We start from the raw sequence: 18397 nt of genomic DNA on the forward strand, positions 1-18397 counted from the left end.
AATGTTGTAAGAGTAGTACCAAGAACTCCCACACACCCTTCACCCAGGCTTACTGGTTAACATTTCACCACATTTGTTTTCTCTCTCTGAACAGATACACATAATATTTTTTTCTGAACCTATTTGAGAGTCATCAATCAGACATCATGCCCTATTACTCCCAAATATTTCTCTGTATATTTTCTGTGAACAAGGACATTCTCTTATATAACCACAGTATAATTGTCAAAGTCAGGAAATTTTACATAATACTATTGGCTAATCCTCAGTCATACTCAAATTTTGCCAGTTGTTCCAATAACATCCTTTACAGTCTCTTTTTTTTTTCTGGTCTAGCATTCAATTCAGGATCACTCACTGCATTTAGCCGTCCAAAAAAAAAAAATTATCTTCGCTTTTCACTACTGTGACATCTTTGAAGATGTCAGTTTTTTCCATTGTAATTAATAAATTTTTTTGTAATTAGTATCTTGGGAGATACGTAGAGGCTATCTAAATATTTTATTCCGCACTGTAGTAAAGATACTTTTAATTCCAGTTAATGGTATAATATAGTTTTATCAAAATCTCTGTGATGCTGATATGTGGTGGTTTATGATTTTGAGAAGGAACTAAATAAGCACATTTTCTTATGAATATTGGCAATAACCCTAATTTTTCTTCTAAACAGAAGGGTCAGTAGGCAGCGATCGTGGTAGCATTGTGGACAGCGAAGAAGAGAACGAAGAGGTAAGGGCTGCATCGTGCGTCCAGGCCATGATAGGCAGGCAACTCAGGGTGTGTTGAGCAGGCCAAGTAAATAACATAGCTCTGATTCAGTCTGTTTTCGTAAGTCTTTTAACAGTGATAGAAGCTGTATTCTCAAGCTTTCTCCTTGGGATTAGATTTCCGTTTTGTCTTGCGTACAAGAACTGGAAAACTGCTTTAATCCCTTTCACCATTTCCCTCTTCCACCTCCCCAGCAAATCCTGTTTTTACCAATAGGTTTTGAGGGGCACAGTGTAGATATTTTGGTAGAATTGCTCTCTGCCTACGATAGTCTTTTGAGTAATTTGTATTTTTGAATAATTCTAGGAAAAAAGTCCACATTTGAAGCTTTTATTATAAAGCCTCCTAGAGAGAAGAATGCTCAAAGCATCCACTTATGTCTAGCTTTGTTGCTGCTTCTAGCATCTTCATACCCACAGAGCGTAATCTGACCCCTGCTCTGGGGTCTCCAGGTCTGTGGACCTTGACCACTGTTGTATCTGGATTTGTCCCTTTAGATGGAATATTTGTTACTACAAAGGGCAGTGACAGTTGAAGGCTAATTCTGCGTGTGGATTTCTAAAAGGAGACAGTATTGTATGCGTGTACTTCTCTCTTCTGCCTTCTGCACAGTCCCCTCCTTCAGTCAGCCCTCCAAACAAAACACCTACCAGTGGGAAAATACCTTTTCTTAATAACCTCGCTGTGACGGATGGTCATGAGCTGAATCCTTTGCTTTTAGCCATTCATACAACTCTTGACATGATTGGAGGTGGCAGTTACTGGTGTTCCCTCTGGGGCCTGATGAAGTAGTTATCCTATTTAGAGGAGTGGAGTCCAAAAATGTAAAAATCACACAAATCAATTTTGGGTAATTTAGTTAATTAAATGTACAACTCTTGCTTTAAGCCCAAAGGTTAGAGATGGTAGTGCAGATAGATATGAACAAATTCTTACAGATGTTTCAATTAACCACCAAAGTTACCTGTTCACTGGAGCAGCCCTTGGCCATGTTGGCAGCTGCCCATCTCACCTGTACTTGTCACTTCAGGTACCCAGTGACCAGTAGAGAAACTGACTGTTGACTAGCCCCAAAAACTAGCCCCCAAATCATTTCGGTACTTCTGAGTAAAACCTGTTTTAACAACAAAGCCTTTTTTTTCCCTTAAAGGAGTCAGATGGAGATTTTGCCAATCATAGTGACAATGAGCAAAACCGGGTAAGGCTCATGTATTGAAGTGACTTTAGTTTTAAATGTTAATTGAAGCATAGCAGATATACTAAATACATACTAAAATTACTTTTGAATGACTTATGAGACAATAAGGATTTATTCATGTTTACAACCAGTTTTCCTTCAAGCATTTCATGTGTTTTTTGTTTTGTTTTGTTTTTTGTTTTTTTTTTATTGGGGAAGGGGAACAGGACTTTATTGGGGAACACTGTGTACTTCCAGGCCTTTTTTTTTTTTTTCCCAAGTCAAGTTGTTTTCCTTTCAATCTCAGTTGTGGAGGGTGCTGTTCAGCTTCAAGTTGTTGTTGCTAGCTCCAGGTCCAGTTGCCGTTGCTAGTTGCAGGGGGCGCTGCCCACCATCCCTTGTGGGAGTCAAGGAATTGAACTGGCAACCTTGTGGTTGAGAGCCCGCACTCCAACCAGCTGAGCCATCCGGGAGGCAGCTCAGCTCAAGGTGCCGTGTTCAACCTTAGTTGCAGGGGGCAGAGCCCACCATCCCTTGCGGAACTCGAGGAGTTGAACTGGCAACCTTGTGGTTGAGAGCCCACTGGCCCATGTGGGAATCGAACCGGCAGCCTTCGGAGTTAGGAGCATGGAGCTCTAACTGCCTGAGCCACCGGGCCGGCCCCAAGCATTTCATGTTTTGATGCTATTACCCCTTGTATATTATTTTTCAATTTTGCTTTATATTTTGTCTTTATTTTTCTTAGAAAACAAAAAAGTGAAAAACAAAATTGAGAAACAGAGCCTCTAAAAGAAGTCCTGGTTACCCAAACTGAACTAATTGCACCCTCTCCCCTGTTTTAAAATTTGAGACAATATAGCAGTAACGTTAAGGACCACTCAAAAGATGAAAAATCTTCTAATCTTACTGTTTTAGTATCGCTGTATTAATTTTGGGGGACCTTTCTAAGGATATATTCTTTTCATAATACGTATAGTTTATTTTCTGCTATTTTACATTAACATAAGTGTTTCCTTGTCATTTTAAATAGTCTTTGTAATTTGCTTTCTAAACTTCTGTATTTCTAAGCAAATGATATATGATACTGTCGTAGTCTCCATATGTATATGGGAAATAGTTTATTTTCAGGATTTTATTTTTGAGATAATGATACATTCAGTATTTTCCTACATAAATACTGAATGTATCATTATCTCAAAAATAAAATCTGTGACCTATTTCCTTAGGAATGAGGTAGTGTAGAGTTATATTAAAGGCTCTTGATATTACTGTCTGATGGACATTCTAAATTACAGATCCTGTGTAATGATTTTCCTGCACTTATCAGCACTGTGATTATGATTTTTGCCACCATAATATATGTACAGTGGTATATTGATATCATCCTAATTTGCATTTGAGTTTCCTAATTGGGAAATACTTTTTCATAAAAATTTTTGACTATTAAATGAAGGATTTGGTACTTTTTGGTTGGTACTTATATTTTCCCAGTTGTATTCACAAATGTCACTCGTCTCTATAATTTTAATAACCAAGCCATATCTCCTTCTGTGGAATTTACTATTAAGACCCATAAACTTAGGCAGTTTTTGAAATAGTATACTATAGTGATCAAAAGCATTTGCTTATCCATTGAAAATAGACTGGTTTTGTGTGCCACAGCCAACCTCAGAGTTCTAAGGATTTTAGCATAGTGCATGGCACAGTATATTGATTTAAACATTTAAAAAAATTTAAATTATACATACCAGTGGCTGCTTTTATAAAAATTAAAACTTAATAGATAAAGCTTAGTTTGAGCCCTGTGACCCTCATCTTCTCACACTCTCCAGAAGTAATTCGTGTTATTATCTGGGAGTGTATCTTTCCAAGTGTTTTTCTTTGCTTTTACAAGTATTTCTGCCTCCATGAAAAGGGTGTAGGGCCAAGGAGGGTGCCAGGTATCATGCTGGATTTATCACACAGTTTTTTCACTTGATGCTTTGGATATCTCACCAGTTGTTGCAGCTTGTTCCTTTTAACTGTTAGTATTATTATGATAAGATGAAACTTAGTTTATTCCTTTCTCTAGTGACATTTTAAATATTCCAGTATTTTGTTGTTATTTTCTTGCACTGGCAGTAAACCTGTGTGTCTTGTTCTAGCACCTGCACTGCTCGTAACTTTTGCTTCATCATCATCATCATTTAACAAGCGAGTACCGTTTTGCCTAAAGGCTAAGTGGCACTGTCTCTTTTTCAACTCGATGAACTTATCTAATAGCTCTAATCTGGTGGTTTATATCCTTAGCACACTGCACAGATGAGTGATGAGGAAGAGGATGATGATGGTTGTGACATTTTTGCTGACTCTGAGAAGGAGGAGGAAGATACTGAGGACCTCGGAGAAAACACTAGACCTGTAAGAGAGACTGAACCTTGGTATCTTTCGGCAAGGTTTGGAAGTGGTACCTAAGACTCATTCCTTCTATTGTACTTTATATTTGTAACTGTCTTATTTTATGTCACATTTGTGTTTCCATTTATACTTTTGAACATAAGCGTTGAGTATCCCAAGTTGCCTTATAGGTGTTAATTTCTCTTTCAAATGTTACAATTTCACAAGTCAGATCATTCAAAATATATTCAGTTCTAGAGTTTAAGACCCCAATAATCCTTCCTCGTTCCCCACTCCAAGCACCTCGTGGTGGTTTTCTTATCTAGCTCTTCAAACAAGTATTTAATGAATTTTTAAAAAAATAAGGAAATATGGAGGATGTCCCTTTGAAGGGACACCAGGTCCTGTCTCTCAGGTGGTCTGTATAGCGTGCATGTATTTCAATCCATTTAGTTAAATCCTATTTTATCAGTCCAATATTGTTGCCATTGTTTACACAATTTTGTTAGGTATTCCAAAGTAAACTGTAATAGTTGGTATGTTATAAAAAGGTGATTCTTTTGGTCTCCTCTGCCTGTAGAAAAGAAATAGACCAACGTCATTTGCTGATGAGCTGGCCGCCCGGATCAGAGGGGATGCTGCAAGCCAGGTGGCAGAAGACCGAACAGGTACATCCCCAGATGAGTTACGGGGAAGTGCGGCCCTCCGCAGAGCTTGACTAAATGGGTGAAGTTCCCCGTTTAGTTTTACTAAGGCACAAGAGGATTGCGTCGTACTTCTCGTTCTTCTTTTGACTTCAGATTCTTTAATAACTGAACATTGTGGACCTCCCAGGAAAAATGCACATTTATATAACATTGTATATGCAACTTCAGGGGATTGGTGGATGCCCCAGGGAACCATGGGCCCCAGATTCAGAATCTCTGCCTTAATATTTACTCCCATATCTTGACTAAATGAAAATGTACTGGACAGTATGTTCTAGTGATTTAGCAGGATGGGAAAATGGCAGGATAATTCTTTCAGCAAGTGCGGTCTTGGTATGCACGTGACCCTGGTATGTAAGCTGAAACTGAGTGCCTGCTATGGTAAGGCACTGGCTGAAGGGCTCCGGTGGAGCTGAGAGACAAAGTTCAGTGGCTTTCTCTGAGCTTGGGAGTCATGAGGGTGGCTCACATGTTTGTGAAAGATCAGTAGATAAATACGAAGTGTAGACTGAGTGTGGTTAAAACTGTGACATATTCTTCAAGTTTTATCTCCAGAAGCAAAACCTAAGAAGACACCAAGAGAGAAGAACGAAAGGAGAACCCCCGCAGATGGTAGGCCTTTCCCTCAATTCTGGTGTTTTCGGAGGCTCTTAACTCAGGATATTGCTTGCGTAATTCAAAGTGCCACTTTAGATGCAATGGTGCCTATGTCTCGATTCATGCTACAGAGCATTTAAAAGCATGCTTTGGGTGCTGGGAGGAGAGATGGGTGTGGAAGAAAATTCTGTGAGGATTTGAATTACTAGATTTTATAGTGATCATTAGCTGTTTTTCCAAAATTCTCTTCAAATATAGAAACTAGGGGTCTTGAGCATGTTTTTGTGTTTTTTTTCCCCCTTCTGCCTCCTCCCCCCCCCCCAAACCTCCCTCCACTCTGGTTCAAGCCGTTGTTTCTCAGTCTAGTTGTGTAGGACACAGCTCCCTGGCCCATGCTGGTATTATGAGCCCATCCTCCCCCTCCCCCCCCCCCCCAGGCAGTCGGTCGCCTTTCATCGGTTGGCCGCACACAGCAGCTCATGGCAGTTCTTACTGGCTGCTGACGCTGGCTGCTGGCTACTCATCCTGGCCACCGGCCGCTCATGGGCAGCACACAGTAGCCAACGGCAGCCCACAGTGGCTCAGGGCAGCCCAGCTCCAGGGAGAGCTGTTGTTCACAATCTTAGCTGTAGAGGGCGGAGCTCTACATATGTTTTTTAATAAAGAATATACCAGGCTCTGTCATGTTAAACAATAATGCCCATTACATTTCCACCTGTGACTGAGCAATCTGCAAATCTCTTTGTTTAGCCTGCCCTTCCCCCAAATTCGTGGTGGGGTGTTTCTGAATGGCAGTCACCATATACTTGCTTCAGAAGACATAAATCTAGATTAAAGGGATCACCTATGGAATTTACCCTGCTCCAGACATTTCCAGACTTTAAGGTGGGAACCTGGAGAGTCTTTTAAGGGATTCAGTGGACTGTTCAATGAGTTTTTGTTAGAAATTTCTCAGACTGCCAGCACTTAAATACCCCTTGTTACATATGGTTAGATAAACTCTATGCCAATTTTGGAGATGTTGCAAAGGCTAAACCCCGGAATTTAAGTACCAACCCTATCTTTAACTCTCCCTGCAAAACATTCCTTTCTGTTTGCCAGATAAAGAAGAGAGTTTGTTTTCACCCCCCAAGCTGACTGATGAAGACTTCTCACCATTTGGCTCGAGAGGTGGCCTGTTCAGTGGAGGGAAGGGGCTTTTTGACGATGAGGATGAGGAGGTGAGTCAGGGGTAATTGGAAGCTCTCCATAGCTGTGTCAAGGGTACATAAGAAAGAAATACATCTTGTTCCTTTAGGAGGGAAAAAAGTGGCTTCTTAGTTGAAAGTTACCTCTTTCATATTTGGGGAGATTTGTGTTTAAGAATCACAAAGTGAGAAAATACTGTATCCTAATGCCCTTTGTTAGGTGGGGAGAGGATGTGGAGCTGTTAATAGTGAATAATTTACTTCATAAGGCAATTGTTTCTTATCTATTGTCTTCTTCCATGTTTGTATTTAATTTCTGGACAGACTTAAATTCTTTAAGGGTCTGATTTTGCCATAGTCTTCACTTTGCAACTGATTTTCAGGCAGGACAGCAAATATGTACCTTTAAACTTTACAAGGTACTTTTCTTTAGAAAGCCTCAAAGGCAGTGACATTTTCTACTGTGTTTTTGAATTCTGTGTCGTCTATTTCATTACAACCAGAGTGACCTCTTCAGGGAAGCCCCTCAGGACCGAGAGGCTCGAACCCCAGCTAGTGAAGGTAAGCTCAGATAGAGGCTGGCTGTGCTTCATTGTGCCCAGATTTCCAAAACTGTTTACTTTGCATTAGGAGGGGGAGTCCCTGGAGTTGTTCCCAAGCCTTGTTTCTTTGTCAGGCAGGAAGCTGTTGTATTTACCTCAGTCTAGTTAAAAGTAGTTTATTTGCACTAATTCATGTCTTGGAAAAAATAAAGAGTGTTATCTGTAAACCCACATCACAATTTGCCTCTTAGAGAATTCATAAAAAGTCAAACAGGAAAAATACCCTAGCAACACATTTTAATTTAATCAAGTTTAACTGAAAGAAACACTTGTAAAATTCTGCATATAAATTTGAGATCAATAATTCCTCAGCCCATTGTGCATCATATCTGTGGAGTTTTTAAAAGGCACACACACCTAAAAAAATTTTTTAAATTACAAATTTTATTGCTTTAGGCCTGTGGTAGTTCTTGGGAATTGGGAATTAGTTATTTTAAGCAACTGGGTCTCCCCAGGCCACGAGTCATCAGATTTTGGACCGTTCAGACGCTGCCTTGATTGTCCTGTGGTGCCTGATCTCCACTTTTTGGCATCGGTGATTTGCCTAGTTTCCCCCTATCCTGTTTCTGTCTTGATTTTTTTCATTTTTGTCTCAGGTTTTTTGCTGTTCTTTTTGTTTGTTCGTCTCACCAACAAAAATGGGTAGAGTGGGCACTGGAAGAGCCCTGCTTGCTCGGCCCCTCCCACCTCATCCCTGCATCCTCCTTGGCCTCCCCGGCCAGCCCCACTCCTTTTGTCTGCCCAGAGTCACACTGATCTTCCATGGGAGTCACAGCTGAGATGACATTAGTACCAAGAAAAATGTCATGACATCGGTAGAAAAGATAATACTAAGGAACTTTAAAATGGCTCTTTTAGGGAAAATTAGTTTTAAAAGGTCTCTTATTAAGTGTGTGTTGTGTTGTACATATTTTAGGAAGGTACATTTAACAAGGAAAGTTAATTTCTTTGTTGAAATGGATCTCTTATTCTTTCTCATTTTAGTGTCTTCATCCTCTAAACCTGGAAAGAAAATCCCAGCAGGAGCAGTTTCTGTATTTTTAGGTATCATCATGTAGGGTTTGTTTTTTGAAAACTGTATTAGTATCATTTTGTCATTTTTAAAATTGCCATCTTCTAAGGGCTGGCTGGAGAGGAGGAGGAGCTTCAGAGGGCATGGGACAGATTATAGAAAAGAAAGCTCATTTCCTGGGATTGGCTGCTATTTTTTTAGAAATTGGTGGCCTTGGCCCTTATATTTGTTTGAGTGACCCGGTGACTTGGCATTATGGGATGTTCTCTAGCAGAAAAAGATAGACGTTATTGAGTCCTGTTACTGTGTTTTGTGAATAAACTGAAAGTAAAATTTCTTGGTGGGTGGTAGTGGTTTTTCCTTTTCTGTAAAGTCAGAAGGCGCCTCCCCCCCCTCCCCCCCCATACACACACACACACTGGCTCACAGCCTGGCTGTCTCCTCCCTGTCCCCACAGGGGATGCTGATATGTTTGGTACAACCTCTGCTCCATCACTGAAGGAACCCCAGAAGCCCGAGCAGCCCACCCCAGGAAAAAGCTCGTACCTCCCAGTGCCCACCGGACTCTTTGATGACGACGATGATGACGATGACTTTTTTGCAGCATCCTCTGGCAAACCCTCCAAGACAGGTATCTGTTCCAGCCTGTTTCTGGGACTTTACCAGAAAAAGAATATTGACCTAAAAAGGACATAAAGCTGCTCTAGTTTATATCTCTTGCAATACCAGAACCCCTCCTCAAGTATTCCTGTCTTAGAGTTGTCTCATCTCTACTTAAATAGTATGGTCGCTTGTAGATCTCTATTTTACGAATCAATCTTTTCTGCTTTGGAAACAAATTACTAGAAATATCTTCCTTATGGAGAGCTGAAATCTGTTCCCTGTAATATCTGCTCAAGAATTGTACTTCTCACCTTTGGAATTACAGAGAAAGTTTTAATTACACTTTCTTCCTGCAGTCCTTAGTAAACTATATGAGTAGAACGCCACAGGCTAGCTGTTTAGTTCCCAGCTGCTGTACTGTGTTCCAGAAAGCCTCGGTAACCTTGGCTTTCCCTAGCACTACAGGGTTTTCAGCCCCTTGGCCACGTTGGTACCCTCCTTCCTTATCCCTACAAATTTAAGCTAGTTTGTTGATGAAATCATCCTCTACATCAATTCTTTAATGCACAGACTCCCAGGACTGCTGTGAAAATGCAGATTTTGGTTTAGTGGGTGGGGGAGTGGGGCCTCGAGTTTGCATTTCTAAGGAGCCCTCTGTTGGCAGAGAGTGCTGCTCTGTGGGTGCTCTCAGCCCCTTTTTTCAGTGGTAGGTGGTGTGGGAAGTAAGGATAGAAACAGAAAGTGAGGGAAATAACAGCCTAGTTATTTTAGAAAGAGTGCAAAGGGATGCCCAATAATCCTCAGATCTAGGTCAACTGAAAGGATGGTGAGTCCGGGCAGTAGAGCCTCCTGTGGCTGGGAGGGCTCTCACTGTGATGGGTGTCACTGAGCTGATTTGCAATCACAGGTCAGCTGATGCTGCTTTCTTTGACAGCTGATTCTCCTGGGACATTCATGAGTCAGCTCCCTCATTTCAGCAAAACATGCCTCATTCAGTGCAGCAGTGCTTGTGGTACTGAAAGGTGGAAACTGCCCAAGTAGTCATCAGTAGGGTAAATTATGGTCCTTCCATTCAGTGGAATTTTGTGGACCTCTTAAAAGAATGAGGTCTATGTACATTGACATGGCAAGACACTCTAGGTACATTAAGTGAAAAACGCAATGGTAAGACCCGTTGTTCAAGTTATGTTATCATTTATAGCCTTATATTGAATGACTGAAGTTAATATGTTAGTATCTCTTTTGGGAAAATTAGTAGCATGTATACCAAACTGTTTCCAGTGGGTGGAGGGATGGGGTGATGGGGGAGATTTCAGTATTTGCTTTTATATGCTTTTGTATAATTTGATTTTTTTTTTTTTTTTAAAGTAGAAGCCAAACCTCATTTCTCAGCTCCTAGAGTGATTGACTATTAAATGATCTTACTTTCTATGGGTCTCTCTAGCTTGTATGCCAGTCCAAGCTGCTCTAGGCATCACATGTTGTTGCTTGGATAAGTGTGTAAACCAGATGGTTCAACTGTCCCGTGTTTCATCTGAGCTGCTGTTGTGTTCTTTGAAAAATTCCAGTCTAGTCCACTTAATATTTCTTGATAACTAATCAAGAAATGATATACTTTTAAAATTTATTCTTTGAGAGGGAAGAATTTTTAATCTGTGAATTTTGTGGTGGGACTTTTTACCTTCGTGTAATTTGTTGTGTTATCTTTTTAAAGACAAAATCAAATCCACTGCCACTATCTTTGATGATGAGAAAGGAGATCTGTTCAAAGAAAAAGCAGCGGCTTTACCAGACGCTGCTGTGACTCAGACAGATGAAAATAAAACAAGAGCAGAAAAGGTGAGCAGGAGGGAAGACCGAACATAGGAGTGTTTGCTTGAGACATCTTGTTAATTCCTCTGGAATCCAGAGGGCAGTAGTATTTCCTTTTAAGTGTATAGTGAAGAACTTCAAACACACAGGAATTTGGAAGAAAAGCAACCAGATAACCACCACCGAGTTTCAGCAGTTGTTAGGGTTTTGCCCAGCTGTTCTAACATTCACTGATGATCTTTTCCTGAACCAGTTATGTTGCGGGGGTGCAAAAGAATGTTTTTCTAATTCTTGCAATTTTTTCTTCCTTTATTAGTGGGCGTTTTCCTGAAGAGAAGAACTTTTTCTTCTCTGCTTTTTTAGTATCGTTATAGGATCCTGGCTTCTCTATTCATGTATTATAATCTGTGAGCATCGTTATTTTTTGTGATGCTCAGATTGACCTGTATTTGGCCAGTGGGATGCCTCCCCCTCAGTCTTTAAGCAGTTCTGGCTGCTTTCCCTTCCCTATGCCATCTTGTACACCTTGACCTTTCTAAAGCACATCTTGTGTGATGTCCACATTATGAAACCCTGACCTTCTTACTGCTGACCACCTAGGTTCCAGCGCTTGAGAACTCTGCCAGTTCCTGGGGCCTCCCACCGTCCCATTTATGCACTGTACGAGGCAGGCAGCCTGTCCTTCTCTGAACCACCAGATGTGCCCTCTGCTTATCTTGCTTTTCTCCTCACATGGTTCCCTCTGCCTGGAATGTCCTTGCTTGTACCATCTCGTGTCTGGGACTTGTCCTGAGAAATTTACTTTATCAAGGAACTGTTTCTATTTTCTTTCCTAACTTATGCCAACTTTTAAATCCTTTCTCATGACACTTATCCTTTTGAGTTAATTCTTCGAATGAATTTGATACAGCTCCAAGACCCATGGCCCATTTCTTCCCCGGTACGTGGACGGTGCCTTATCCCAGCAGACTCAGTACATTTTCGGAGTGAATGATTGAGTAAACCCTCACTTCCAGGTGTCTTGTTTGTTAACTCTGAATTTTTCCCCCCCCAACAAAGGTTACCCTGCCTTCCAGCAAAAGTCTCAAGCTTTTGCCAGAAGCAAAGACTCAAAAAGGTTTATTTTCAGATGAGGAAGACACTGAGGTAAGGAATTCTTTTTCTTAGTTCTGGGAATTAGTCTGTCGTTATGACATTAGAAACTATTTCTTAATCAGGATTTTCTCAGTAGAGGTACATGACTTTTTATTAAGTTCTTTAGTTCTGTTTTTTGAAAATAATCTCTTGAGAACACATGGCCTTTAGAAAGCAGTATGTGTACAGTACTTTTCACTGTTGGATTTGAATCCAGTACATCTCATGGGAGGAAAATACTGTCTCACTTAGCTCAAATTTTAGGCTGTTTATTGGTCTGCAGTGCGATGAGGCGCTTGTGCTAGGACGGAAATGGACACGCTGCTTCTCTTTTGGTAGTCTCACTCAGAAGTGAGCTTGGTGGCGAAGGGATGAGCATTCTGGCCCAGACTTTTATCTGCTGACTGGAACAGTTTGTGGCCGGCGTGGGCTTGCAGACACCCTCCGTCCCCCGGGCACTTGGCCCAAAGCAGCCCCAGCTCTCAGGGTGTCCCTGCTTTTTCTGACTCCCACAGCCTCAGTCCTTTTAGAACCAGTTTTAGGCTAGGCTTTTAGAGGATCAGAGACTGGTATAAGAATGTCATGGCAGCAGCTAGTCCCCTTCACAGAAAAGTATGTGGGCGTGGCAGAAATTTACGTGTAATTTCCTAATTTTGTGAACTTTGAGTTAAACTCCAATGATTCCTTTGTACTAACAGCCAGGATGAACATACATCTCTTTCTAAGTATAGTGATTACCACTGATATAAAAAGCCTTGGAGGCTTATATGCCATTGACAGCCAGTGTACAGGAGATAGGAATTCACCAAAGTCCAGCTAAACCCAACTCCTGCCATGTGGGCACGGTGTTGAGTGCGGGGCCTCACTGGTCTCCTATGCGCTCACTGCCTGCTGCTTCGCCGGCAGGCACACCTGCACTTCAGGCCCCTGCCCATCTGGGAATGCTCTGTCCACAGTCCACGTGGCTCCTTACTTGTCCCAGTTTTCTGCCAGGCCTCCCCCAATGACCATTGCCCTGGTAACATGCCCACCAGCACACACCACACCGTGCTCCTTCACCACTCTTCTGTTGTACTGTCTTCACAGCCTGTGTTGCCAGGTGGTATTTCATGGCTACTTGTTTATTGTCCCAACTGCAATAAACTTGGTGAGGACATGATGTTTTGTTCACTGCTCTTGTCCATGATACCTAGTGATTGACATTCGGTGAACCATCAAGTAGCTGTTAACTACAGGAAAAAAGAAAACAAATATGAGCAATTTTAGTGACTTAAAGGTGTTCCTTTGAAGTTTCTTATCGTTATGAAATAAATCACTCCAAAACTTAATGACTTAACACATCAATAAGTTTTGGCTCCAGAAGTTGACTGGGCTGAGCTGGGCACTTTCCAGGTAGGTTCCCATGTGGCTCCTCGTCTGAGGGTGGCCAGGCTGGGAGTCATCTCACTCACATTTCTGGGCCTGGGCAGGGAAGACTCGAGCACCCCCTCTTATCTCTGTTCCCCAAGCATGGCCACTGCTGGGACTTCTTCCATGGGCTCCTTATGGTGGCCCAGAGCTCCCCAGTGAGATCCAGAGAACGCTGCACAGAGGCCGTATTGCTTTTCGTACCCGAGCCTCTGAAGTCGGCATTATCACTTCTGTTGCATTCTCTTGGTCGAGAGAGGCCTACCCAGGTTCAAGGGCAGGGGACAGATGCCACTTCTTGATGGTAGGAGTGTAAAAGGATTTGCAGACAGGCTTTAAAACCATCACTGAAGGCTTTGTCCCATGTGCATTATCACAGATTGTTTTTATTGGATGCTGGCAGGGTGCGTAGGCAAGGAGAAGTGAAACAGTGTAGCCCAGGAGATAAAGCTTTGGACCAGGAGGATTCATTCTTTACTCCTGCCTCTACGTCTCAGGTGTGGAGCTGAAACTTGCCCTGTGAAATCACTGTGGGGAGGTGTTTGAGGTAATGGAAAAGCCTTTTTTCCCAACAGCAAGGAAGATATTAGGGGTCCAAAACCATGATGTTCACATTGGTTTTTGTTGTTTGTTTTGGTGTCCTTTTTAAAAAGCAACATAGCCCTATCTTTAAGTGAAATCTTGCCAATGTGTAAAATGCAGGAGAGGCATGGGAAGCCAAGAGTGCCCCCTGTGTGGCCTTTTCTGCCTAAATAGACCCCTGGGACTCCATGGTCTTCTGTGAAAACCACTGGACTGAGAAGAGCTCTTCTCAGTTAATGAACTCATTAGGTCTTTATTTGAGGAGAAGACATTGACTTCATAATAAAAAATTTATCTAGAGAGGTCTTAGAAACTATGTTCTTGTCCTACTTAATTGTCTGGCTCTTGTGTGTTGAAGTGCCCTCCTGAGGAAATAGTTGTCCTATTTTATGTTAAATTCACGGAGCTAATTTTATTCTTATTTATGCAACTCAATTTGTAGACCTTTCTTTGCATTATAGGCTAATGTTTGGTAGCAATTTGAAAATTCCTTAAGAATCCACCAGATTTTTCTCTTGTTTGTAACATCCAGCTGTCGTTCAAGTAGAATGCCTAATATTTTAAAATAAAAACTGAATTTGTATTTATTTAAAAGAAATTATGTTATGTACTCTTACAAGAGGAGAAAGGGGTGTTTCTGTTAAACAGAGTCGTAGATCCAGTAATTTGGGAATCTAGCTTTAGTTTCCATTATAGAATAAATATATTTAATCCTTCTGACTCTTTGGGCAGAAAAAGGAAGCCTTTTTTTTTTTTTTTTTTTTTTTAGCATGATAGGAGATTGATTGCAAAAATTTCCCCTGCCTTAAGTCATGCAAGTGGGATGCCAAGATAAAGCAAATTGGGAGCATCAAAGCCTGTGGGTTCCAGCGACGTTACCTGGTATTGCGTGTGGTCCCTTCCTCCTCACAGATGGGCATTCGTGCTGTGCACAGGTGGGACACACTGACACGTGTTCCCTGAGGACAGTCTGATAGAGACCTAGCTGCATGGCAGCTGCCATGTAATAGTCTTCAGTGTTACATAGAATGGGTACTTTATAACTGACATACCTTGTTAACCAAGGACTTTCATCTTGATTCAACAGGATTTGTTTTCTTCTCAAAATGTGAGTAAGTCAAAAGACGCAGCTGTCCTGCCTAGCAAACTCCCCAAGTCAGTCTCGCTTTTCGATGATGAAGATGAAGAGGTAAACGTGATTGCAACACAGATAATCAAATTTTTGATTAGTAGAAAACTGTTGCTGATGTAACTTTATAGCCAGAGGCTCATTCAGTAGAATGAGGTGATGGGGAAGCAGTCAAGCTCTCTGAGGCTTGTATAGCACAAGTATTTCAGCTTTTCTTTCAGCAACTCCTTTCTTATACACTTGTCAGGACATTAAGTTTTTGACCCAGCTCTTAAGGAAGGCTTTGTGGATTTCACTTTAAAAATCTGGCTTTAAGAAATACTTTTTAGAGGCTGGATCTGTGTTCTGCCTGGTGCTCTACAAGAATGTCTTGGATAAAGGGGAAGGCAGGAGGGGAAGTCAGTCACGTCCTCACTGCTTTTCCTTACTGCCCTGGATAAGAGAGCAAAGTGGGGGAGAGAATCAGGGTAGAGCTAGCCAGCATACTGTGCATAGAGCTGTGCAGTGGCTCAGCTGGGCGGCACAGCAGGTCCTGCGTTCACATCGCAGCTCCACTGCGTGCAGATTGGGGAGGCGGGGCAAGTGGCTTAGCCTTTCTGAATCTCCTATGGCTTAGTAGTACGTAGGGTCACTGTGACAGCTAAAACAACAGTGCCTGGCACATAGTACGTGCATAGTATATGTTAGCTTTGGTCATCAGTATCCCCATCAGATGCCATTCCTTATTTTCATGACCTTTCATGCCTTCCCACACTCTCTAGAGGCTCCCATGATCGAATCTTTACATTTTAGGACTGTTCACCTGATTAAGTTTACTGTGAAGAGTGTATTTCTGTCTAACTCAGGCTCAGGCCCTTTGATGGTTTGTTACCCATATGATAAAAAAAGTACCTTAATAGGCACTTCTGGAGGGCTTGAGGACACAAAAATGTACAGATGCCTTTGAATCTATAGGGATCAGCTCTCAGTAGGCCAGATTTTACTTAGTAAACTCTTTCTTACAATTGTATTGTCTCTTTAAAATTAACCAGAAACACAAGTCATCCCTTCCCTCTGTCCTGGGTATATGTGCTTCATAAATGTAAAGAGTGGAGAAAGCTCAGTGTTTCTCTCCTTCTGTCCATCGCTCAAGCTCAGGAGTCACAGAAAGGAAGGTGCACGTCTCTGGCTGCCGCAGGGCACAGTGCTGCTCTCGTGGCAGTTGCAGGCTCTGGGCTCTCCCTAGTAAGCACAGGACCTGCCCACCACAGGACCTGGTGGCGCCAGGTTTCCTCCTGTTTCTGTGACATTGTCCGCACATCCCCCCGCTTCCTCCCAAGTATTCTGCCTTTGAGTTCTAGGGTATCTGTGTTTGCCTTTTGTGGACAGAGGGTACAGTTAGAGAAGACTGCAGACTGTTGTTGCAGGCTTATATGTAAGAGAAGTGGGACTTATTTGCATTTTGTGATTCCCGTCAAAGGCATTATATACATTCTGTACCTGACTAGAGATTTATTCTCTAACAATTTGACATGAGAAAATGTCTTAAGATTTTGTTTTATGTGTATGAAGTTGTCATATTCTTCTGCCATTTGTTTTTCTAGGATAATCTTTTTGGGGCCACAGCTGCTAAGAAGCAGACATCATCTCTACCCACTCAAAGCCAAGAGAAAGCAAAACCTTCTGAGCCCTCGAAAACGAAAGCATCTGCCTTGCTGTTCAGCAGTGATGAGGAGGTAGGTTGAAAGTCTCTGCTAGAGAAGAGTAGATTATTAGATAGGATTTAAGAGTTACGGCTATCCCAAACATTTTCTTTTTCTACCTATTTTATATCTAGGGAAGTTCAGTCACACCAAAGACTATGTTGACAAGACTACCCTGTTTCCCTGAAAATAAGACCTAGCTGGACAATCAGCTCTAATGCGTCTTTTGGAGCAAAAATTAATGTAAGACCTGGTATTATATTATACCTGGTCTTATATTATATTATATAAGACCCGGTCTTATAGTAAAATAAAATCGAGTCTTATATTAATTTTTGCTCCAAAGAACGCATTAGAGCTGATTGTCTGACTAGGTCTTATTTTGGGGGAAACACAGTAGCTTTCTTATCTTGAAGAAAGATATTCAGTATAGTATGTTAAATAGAAGATTGATCTTTTCAAAATGATTAGGAATAAAATAAATAGGGCCCTCAAATTGTAATATATGCTAATTTAAATGAGTTAAGTCTTATTTTACCTTGTTAAATGATCACTGCCTTTCATTAATCAAGAACATGAATCTAGACACGGTAGGAGTATCCTATGCAAGTTTAACTCCTTTTTTATTAGAGTCTTAACAATATTTTCATTTACTGTTTTGATACATATTAGCAAAGCCAATAGTAAATATGGTTTAGCTGCTGTTTAGATATAGGTGTACAAGAAAAACTTTAAATATAATATTTAAAAACCTGAGCATTAAAAATCTCCCATATGATAATAATTGCTCTTCTTTAACACCATAGGCAAGTTAGAGTATGACATGGATAGATAAATTGTAGACATGGTGTTTTTATTGAAAGCAACTTAAAATGACATAGCATAATTTTCTTCTACTCAAACGTTAGGAATTTACAATGGGTATTCTTTTTATTTTTTTTTTATTTTTAGCATTGTTAGTGATTGTTTTCCCCTTAGGAATGGCCAACCATCAGTGGAATGTTTCCTACCATAGTGGTTCAGGAAAATAAAAATATTAGCTAAAGCTAGTCACTGGCATAAAGATAACCACAGTTCTAGAACAGAGACTCTCAACGTTGGCTGCCCATTGGGATCACCTGGAGAACGTTAAAGAGTGCTAATATTGGGTTCCACCACTAGAGATCCTGAATTAATTGGCTTACGGTATGACCTGTCACTGGGACTTTCTAAAGCCCTTTTAGGGATTCTAGCATGTATTGCTGCTGGAGGAGCTTGTCTCAAATTATAAGTTAGGAAATCACCTGGGCGTCCAGTTATGAGTGCAGGTTCTGACTCAGAAAGTCTGGGAGGAACCTGAGATTCTGCATAACAGATGCTGCTGGCTATGGACCCCACTTTGATTTGCAAAGCTCTAGACTCTGGAGACCAAAGGACCACTTAAGAAGTGCTCAGGAGTTACTTGATTTGAAGGGGTGAGCATAGCCAGGTGCGGCTTCCTTAAATGCTCTCTCAGTCTGGATTCAGACTTTTGTGGTAAAAGGGTCATAAGTCTGTTTATATGTGCATTGTGTGAGTTTTTTATACTGCTTTTCCTAGCCTGCTTTGGGATTTTTAAATTAAGATACTTCCTCCAACGTTGA

The 18397-nt window shown here is 41.3% G+C and overlaps 1 protein-coding gene across 7 annotated transcripts in view; it reads left to right on the plus strand.

The window, feature by feature from the left end:
* LOC109437160 (WASH complex subunit 2) overlaps nt 1–18397 on the plus strand; it is a 51146-nt gene that overhangs the window by 11766 nt on the left and 20983 nt on the right. For 6 of the 7 annotated variants that reach the window (XM_019716166.2, XM_019716168.2, XM_019716170.2 and 3 more), the window contains 13 exons: nt 671–729; nt 1919–1966; nt 4235–4345; nt 4902–4989; nt 5572–5640; nt 6727–6845; nt 7316–7373; nt 8399–8458; nt 8884–9057; nt 10744–10868; nt 11901–11987; nt 15052–15153; nt 16677–16808. In XM_019716166.2, the coding sequence (XP_019571725.2) occupies nt 671–729; nt 1919–1966; nt 4235–4345; nt 4902–4989; nt 5572–5640; nt 6727–6845; nt 7316–7373; nt 8399–8458; nt 8884–9057; nt 10744–10868; nt 11901–11987; nt 15052–15153; nt 16677–16808 (1232 nt within the window). The remainder of the gene's footprint in view (nt 1–670; nt 730–1918; nt 1967–4234; nt 4346–4901; nt 4990–5571; nt 5641–6726; nt 6846–7315; nt 7374–8398; nt 8459–8883; nt 9058–10743; nt 10869–11900; nt 11988–15051; nt 15154–16676; nt 16809–18397) is intronic. The other variant, XM_019716167.2, reaches the window with a different exon arrangement.

This window comes from Rhinolophus sinicus, linkage group LG07, assembly GCF_036562045.2.
Source record: "Rhinolophus sinicus isolate RSC01 linkage group LG07, ASM3656204v1, whole genome shotgun sequence".
Taxonomy (NCBI): domain Eukaryota; kingdom Metazoa; phylum Chordata; class Mammalia; order Chiroptera; family Rhinolophidae; genus Rhinolophus; species Rhinolophus sinicus.